Below are 8083 nucleotides of genomic sequence, written 5' to 3'. Positions count from 1 at the left end.
GGTCCTCCATTTAACATGAAGAACCAGGTGTTTCTAATAATTTGTCATTCTGGAGACATTTATAGTTAGTAATCAAAATAAGAAAAGCTATTGACTGAAATAATAAATTGGTTGAATTTAATGAAAGGATAATGTTTAAATTTGTCTCTATTATTTTTTTTGGGAGTATAATTTACCCATAATGTATAAAATAAGACAAATTTTAGCTTTAACGTTTTCAAGTATGATCAATTGTATCTCTACGCAATATTTTTTTGAATAGACTCATTCAACCATTATTTAATTGTCACATTCTTAGAACATCAATTATATCTAAAATATCTATATTTTACTAGCATATTTATAAACAATGTCAATAACTAAATCTGTTACATATAAATTTACTGTTACTTGCAAACTACCTCTCAAAATGCTTGAAACCATTTTAGTTTATAAATTTAGATGGTACCATATAACAGTCAAATATCTATTAAATCAATCCTTTTAATTTTCCGTTAAATAAAAGTAAATTGATTTTAGTTGAAAATTTAAAGAGTAAAACATTATCTCTTTAATGATTCATTTAATGTATAGTTATATACTTTTTAAAGTTTTAATCCACTGAATTAGTTTAAGGTCTAATATACAAATCACCCTCTGAAATTGTTCAAATGTTGCAACCGCCCTTTTGAATTTTTAATTGTAACGACTTACCCTTCAAACTTGTCCAATTGTAAAACATAACCCTAAATTACTGACGTGGACTGCAATTGAAGAAACACGTGAAATACAAAAGGTGCAACATTCGTGGAATGTGATAATCAGATCTTTGGCGTGATACGAATCCGGGGAAACGTTTTTACAGTTGCTTCAAATACGGGTAAAAAAATTCTCAATTTGGGGTTATGTTTTACAATTGCATAAGTTTAAGGGATAAGTTGTTACAATTGAAAATTGGAGGGGTAGTGGCAACATTTGGATAAGTTCAGGGGTTAGTCGTGTATTAGGCCTGGGTAAAAATTGGAATAGTAAAGATAGTCCTCCCTTACCCTTAAGAACAAAAGAAACCACTGTCGATTAGCAGGGCTTAAGTAATTGAGAAAGTAGAAGCCCTCCATGAATGATTCAAAATTTATGCGATCCATCTCCAAAGTCCAAACTAGAATAGAGAGATGCCAACTGGCAATTATAAAATGATGACTTATATAGTCCCACCACCACACCAATTCCTTAGCTTGGAAAATGCATGTCAATCACTCACTCTCCAAAAGTTTCCATTTTTTCAAATTTTTTAACAGAAAATGCTTTCACTGTCTGCTCAAATAGAGTTGATAGGTCACTTTATGAAAGTCTTCCAACTAGTGCATTTTTTTAGCAGATTTAATTTCCCTTTTATTCGAATCGCTGGAAGAAGTTTCCGATTTTAAAATTTCAACAGCAAAGAAAAGGAAAGGAGTAGCCTTTGCCTTTGGGATTTAATTTTGCATGGACTTCAGTGTCCCTATATAGCCTAATGTTTAAAAAGATTGATACTTCTACTTGTAGTAGCTGTTAGTCAAAAGACATATATGAAATAAAGTAGCGACAAAGAGCTTTGCTTCCAAGTCTGAACTAGATTACAAAGATCGAGTCTTTCTTTTTACCTTGAAACCAAGGTACAAAAACTCACATCATTCATAAACTAAATTTATGAATTAGAAAATTCCATCCGGATGAGTGCTCTCTCATATGAGAGCTTTGTCGACAAAAAAAGAAAAATTAAAGTTTGATACATAGCTCTGTAAACTTTCCTCGCATTTCCGGCGACCAATGAGTGCTCAAGTACTCCGGCGTCCCTTGAATCCGTCTCTGCATTCTGATCTATCTGCCTTCTGGGTGCAATGGGAAAAGCTCAAGAGTTCTATCTCCTTCATCTCTACACCTCCTGATTTCTTCTACTTCAAATCCCCAGCTCCTGCACTTCCTTTTGTACGGACTATCTTCCTCCCTCTCAGTTTCTACCTGTATAGATTAATTGTGTAAATGTTAACTTCAAAACACAACTTCTTTCTTTGCTTAAATTATGAAAAGGTTGAAACTTGAAAGTAACATACCTTAGTATCCAAAGATATAGTGGTAACTGAGCTTGGGGTTCTGGGACTATGACTTAAACCAAGACTGTTACGCTTCTGTTTTTGTCTTTCGCGAGCTTTGTGGTTTTGAAACCAGTAAAACACGTTCTTCCCTTCAATCTTGCCATATTTCCCTAGCTGCGCAGTGATTTGTTCGATTTGTTGTGCATTTGGAGTTCTCATTCCTCCTCTATACAGCATCTCAAGTATCCCTATCTGTTCTTGAGTCGGATTCCATCGTGTTCCTCCTGGGTGCGTCTCCACCTGCACAATTCAAGGAATTCTGATGAGATACGGTGCATTAGTGCTGATACAAAGTAAAATAGGAAAATGAAGAGGTGGGTACCTGAGGGGGTGAATCTTTCTTGTCGTGAGATGAACAAAGTTTTCTAGGACCACATTCAGGTCTAATAAAGCTCTTGAGATCAAAAGAAGAAACAGTGGAAGTTGGAGAAGGAGAATCAGAATGAGATAACTTAGGAGCAAGAGGACGAAGACGTTTGCAACCAAGAGAAAGAGAGGGTTCATGTTCCCAGATTAATCCACGTGTTGCCAACTGATGAACCTTCATGGTTATAAAATTAAATTCCCATGGTGAAGGAATCAGAGAATTATATAGACGATGATAAGCAAGCAAGCAAAAGTGGGAAATGAGGTGGAAGTAATTAGAGAAAAAACAAAGACCAAATGATGAGAGGAGGTTGACTTATGATTTTCTTTAACTTTTGAAAAAACAACAAATAACAGTAAAGATATGATTGTATGTGTGTGTGTAATATGTGCGTGTGGGTTGGGCAGTCCAATCACCTTGTTTTTTTTTTCTTGCTTTCATGATAAGGTGTGTATGCTTTTCGGTGGCCTTTCTTTTTTTCTGCATAAAAGTAGAGAGAGAATAGATCCAATCCTAAAACTTGAACTAACTGTGTTTACTTTTGAAGATACGGATATTGGAATGAGATCAGATGACTAACAAAACAACAAAACAAAGCTCGGTGAATGCCGTCGAGAATGTTGAAAACAATACAAATCTATTCTTTAATATTTTTAGTGCAGTCCATATCCACTACCCTCTCCCTCCTCTTCTTTAGGAACTGTATCTTCTATTTTAGGAACTGTAGCTTCTTTCCATCTTAATAAGTTTAGTCGGAATTAGAATTCTTTTGGTGTCTAAAATTAGATAGAAAAGAAAGATTTAAGGAAGGGCTAGTGTGATTTTGGAACTACTTTCTATTGGTCCATGTGGATTAATCGTTACATGCTATCATTCGGTTTGATTTCACGATCCTTTATGACAATCCTTCTATTCTCCGGTGATTCATATATTTACATGTTATCAGATGTCGACTCTAGTTTTTGAATCTCTTTAGGATTTTGTTTGGTAGCAAGGCTCGAGAGTTGAAAGCCGATGAGAGACCATATGGATAGTCTAGTAGTAACCGAAGTACAAACCAATGGTCGAAGCTGAATCCTTTGCTTATGAAAAAGGTTGTCATTTTTTACCCAACACTCGATTCCTTTCTTGTGGTAGTTGAGGAATTCTAACGTATTATAAAAGTCTGACATTATTTTGAAAAGTGTGCGATCTTCGATAGGAGCACCTTTAAATCACCAGTGTCAAGCCTCAGAGATACTGCCACATGTCAATTACGTGTTGCCTCTTCTAAGGAGCAGATATGTAAAGGGTTTTTTGGATTTTTAACCGGCGATTGCTATTAAATGCACTATTTCGTTGTCCTGGGTACAAAAGTCTTATAAAAGGAAAAAGAGTTAATTAGATTTTTCTTTTTGCGCTGCTTGCTTTTTTGAAGTTACTCCCGCTTTCCTGGTTTCCTCTAGATTTCTTGATTCAGTAAGTCCCCTACTCCTTCATTTTTGTTTTCTTCATTGTAAGTTTTGAGGAGGAAGATAACTCTCGCAATCCTCAAAATTTGGTCGCGTTGAGCAACATCTTCCAGCGATCCTAAAATCATGGCTCCAAAAAAACGAACTCCTTCCCACCAGCCCAAATCTTTAAAGAATCCTTTCTACCAAGAAATCTCAAACATCTCAAAAGCAAGACTCTTCTAATTAGAACAAAACCCGAGAGCCTAACATCAAGATTCCTCTTTAACTACTGAGCAGCTGCTAGAGTTGACTAACACCTATCCTAAACTCCAAAAAAAGGAAGTTAAAATTCCCTCTTTTAACCAACATATTTATTTTGGTTTTTAGGGGTTTCCAAGGCTCTTAGATATGCTAATGGAGTACGGTATGAGGTTCCCACTTCTAGAAACCTTTATTGATGTCTTACAAAATTTCCACCTATGCCATGGCCAGCTATCACCCAACGACTAGTTAAAACCACCAGCATTTGCAAAGATTTGGGAGGATCTAGGCTTGAGGTTGACCGGGGAAGTTATCTGAAGGTTTTGGAAGCCCATGAAAAAAGTACTAATGATGTTTGTTATTGTAGTATGAATTCTCAGAGACCTACATTTTTTACAAGAAAATAAGACAATGTTAAAGGCTTCGAACTTTGATGGTCTAGTTGGGACTGAATAAAGGGGTTCCCCTTTAATACTAACTACAACCCTAATCATGGCTATAGTTGTAACGAACCGATTCGGAGTGGGTGGCATCGGGATAGAAGGCATGAGCAAAGAGCAACCCTAAGGGATGGCGATGGGGGCAGGAATGAACTGAATCCCACATCGGAAATGGAGAGAGAGTGATTGGGACTTACTAGTAAGATGAGAATCCAATACATGCAGACATGTTTTAAAGCCATGCGACCCAAGGTGTTGGATTTGGGCCAGAGAGGACAATATCTAAATGGTATTGGATCAGGGTGTTACAATAGTGACACTTGGAATAAATAGAGGGATCTTGTTCTGAAGGAGGAGGAAGCATTAGGAGAGATTTTATCATTTCCTAAACAATGGCACTTAGAAGGCATGCTAGACTTGATTAGCGACATACTTCCTTCTGATCTTCAGGATGATTTCAACGAGATTTTTTTTGTATGGAAAAAAAATAATACCTTTAACTTCTTGAAGGTGACTTACTTTTTAACTATTTTCCTTTCTTTCTTTTTCGGTGCATGCATGGCCTCTAACTTGAATCCTCATGCTTCTATATTATTGAGAAGAGCTCAAGTGATGACTACCAATTCTAGAGGGCCAAATGTTAAAGTGCCAACGGGCTTGACTAGAGTTGGAACTTTGACCACCGGTGTCGAGAGTCCTATTATTGTTGCGACTAGATCCAGTTCCCCATATGATGCCGAAACTATGAGGAAAAGTGATTGCTTGGTTGAATAAGTTGCATTTGTCTCAAAGGAGAATCAAACACCTGAGCTAGAGCGAGATAGTGAAGAGGATGTTGTGAGGCATGCTGTCCTGAACTAAGATACCTGCCAAGTTATCATGGTTTCGTCGAAGCTTTTAGTAGTCGACCTATCCGAGATTGAGCCAAGTAACACTCACTCCACATGCCATCATAGAGGCTCTGATATAAGTTTAGACGATGTCTTCAGTTTTACTAGGACTTGAGGCTCCCTAAGGTAAGAAATATAAATCCGGTAAAAAAACGGTTTCTTTTGTGAAGATGCCTTATACTCCATTTCTTCTAGGAGTCCATATGCAAAAGGGACAAGTTGATGAGGTAATGGATTCGAAGGATCCATCCGACCAATCAAAGAGAGCGAAGATAGTAGAGGCACCTTATGATGGCGTATGTGGCAATAATGTATATATGAAGAGGAATTCAAATCCGGTTCTCCACTTTGGACTACCATCTCCCACTTCCACCTCTAGCTCGATACTTTCAAATAGAGGGGTTATGTGGTTATTGATTTCCACTAATGGAGCTAAAGGGGGAACTAGCATATCCTACTCTAGCTAAAGTGCTTCATAAGCTCTTCGTGTGGTTATATTTATCGAGCTGCCCATGTCAATAAATACACGTTAGAAAGTGAAGTTTTCATTTAGTACCTTGACGACTAGGGTATCCTCGTGTGCTTCTTTTATAGTATTTTTCAGTCTTCCAAACTATAACTATGAACTAAACTCGTATACACAACACCTATCCTCATATACCATTATGCACTTAAATGATTTATCACCATCTAGCCCGTCTGGTATCACATTGATCACTCATTGAGGGCCTCACCCCGTGGTTTAGGAGCTTTTCTATTTTGGAGTAGTTGTTTTTCTTGTATTCTTCAAGAAACGGTCCATTGTTCCTTTCTCAACTAGTTTGTCCAGTTATGGCTAGTTGCCTGCAGTTTTCCATTTCGTGTCTTTCACTCTTGTGGAACTAATACGTTCCATTGCTTCTTCAGCTGGATCGTTTGAGCTTCAGAGGGTAATCAATGTATTTTTTTTGTTCTTTTCCACCCAATACAATAATTATTCCTTGGGAGCACTTAATGGAGCAAAATCACGCTCCAATATTTTTCTAGGCCTTTTATAGTCTCTCTCTATATCCCCATGATGCTTGTTCTTTTTATGATTGTTCGACCTAAATGATCCTTAAGTAGTGGATTCAACATGTTTCCATCCTATTTGAAAAAATCCATGGCCCGTTGTATGAGATCTGGGAAGGTTTTGGGCCATCATGTTGTCAATTCTTAGGACAAAGTTTTGCTCTAACAGTTTGAGGACATGTAGCATACTTCCATATTGATGTTAGGATCTCCAAAAGGGACAGATAGCCATTTTCTAGAATCTCTCCATATATTTTCGGAGGCTTTCATTTTGGTTATTGGATCACTTAGTTAAGGTCTTACATCATCTTAATGTATGGTATGAAAGTAATGAAGTTGTGGGAGATCATTTCCTATTGGTTAAAGCTCTAGATAGATCTCGATGGAAGTTGTTTGTAATAATACACCGTTATTTCCTTCAGAGTTGTGGGAACCAAACAACACACGACATCGTTCATTACTGTCGTAGTTTTTAACGATCTTCTGAAATTTTTGATGTGTATTGTGGCATCTCCCACTCCATTTTACTCTTTCACAAAGAGGTATTTGAACCCTCGAGCCATTGGCTCACTCAGTATGAGAGTTGTGGGAAATAAACAGCACATTACATAGTCCTTGGACGTTGTATTTTCCAATAATCACTTGAAATTCTTGATGTATATAGTGGGGTCTCCCATTTTATTTTACTCTTTCAGTGAGGTGAATTTGCACCCCTGAGGCATTAGTTCGCTCAGTATGATGGCACATAGTGGGGGTAAACTACACTAATGGTACCTGAATTTTACATAGTTTACACTTTGGTACCTAGATTACATTTTGTCCTAAAAATATACCTGAAGTAACGATGACCAGATAATTTAGTATATTTTTACCGGTTATGACCAGTCAACGCGAGTTTCATGAGTTAATTACATTAATGGTACCCGAACTTTACCATAATTCACACTTCGGTACCTGGATTTTATTTTATCCTAAAAACATAACACAAGTAAAGGTGACTGAAAGGTTTAGTTCATTTGATCAGTTAGTGACCGGGTAACATGAACTAAACATTGAGACTCACCATACACTCAATTAACATAAAATTATAATATTGTCATTTATGAGCTAAATGACAGTATTATAATTTTATGTTAATTGAGTGTATGATTGGTCTCAATTTTTAATTTAAAATGGTCAAACTCGGGTTGATCAATCACTGATCGGTCAAATATACTAAAATATTGAGTCATCTTTACTTGAAGTGTATTTTTTGGATAAAATGAAATCTAGGTACCAAAATGTGAATTAGGGTAAAGTTCAGGTACCATCAGTGTAATTTAATCGTCAAAATCGCATTGGCCGACCATTAACCGGTAAAATATATTTAATTGTCCGGTCATCATTACTTCGGGTATATTTTTGAGACAAAATGTAATCTAGGTACTAAAATGTGAATTAGAGTAAAGTTTAGGTACCATTCGTGTAATTTACTCCACGTAGTGGATAAATGATATTTGTTACTTATGTGATTGAGTTGTCAAACTTA

At 36.6% G+C, this 8083-nt stretch overlaps 1 protein-coding gene across 1 annotated transcript; it reads right to left on the bottom strand.

Annotated features, from left to right (window-relative positions):
* Positions 1-1572: 1572 nt before the first annotated feature.
* Positions 1573-2797, bottom strand: LOC136200556 (WUSCHEL-related homeobox 4). Its single transcript, XM_065990928.1, has 3 exons — positions 2437-2797; positions 2073-2354; positions 1573-1980 (listed from the first exon to the last, which is right to left on the bottom strand). Exons 1-3 carry the CDS (start codon positions 2659-2661, stop codon positions 1840-1842), a joined length of 648 nt encoding a protein of 215 aa, XP_065847000.1. The 5' UTR covers positions 2662-2797; the 3' UTR covers positions 1573-1839.
* Positions 2798-8083: the final 5286 nt, after the last annotated feature.

The sequence above is a fragment of the Euphorbia lathyris genome, chromosome 7 (assembly GCF_963576675.1).
Source record: "Euphorbia lathyris chromosome 7, ddEupLath1.1, whole genome shotgun sequence".
In the NCBI taxonomy this organism is placed as follows: Eukaryota; Viridiplantae; Streptophyta; class Magnoliopsida; order Malpighiales; family Euphorbiaceae; genus Euphorbia; species Euphorbia lathyris.
The sequence above is the reverse complement of the archived record's forward strand: the minus strand, read 5'-3'. Positions and strand labels throughout refer to the sequence as shown.

Excerpts from the sequence above, each read along its gene's own strand:
- LOC136200556 (XM_065990928.1), bottom strand. The coding sequence starts at position 2,661 with ATGAAGGTTCATCAGTTGGCAACACGTGGATTAATCTGGGAACATGAA. Across the intron at positions 2,355-2,436 it reads AGAAAGATTCACCCCCTCAG|GTGGAGACGCACCCAGGAGG; the intron begins GTACCCACCTCT and ends TGAATTGTGCAG. Across the intron at positions 1,981-2,072 it reads CTATATCTTTGGATACTAAG|GTAGAAACTGAGAGGGAGGA; the intron begins GTATGTTACTTT and ends TAATCTATACAG.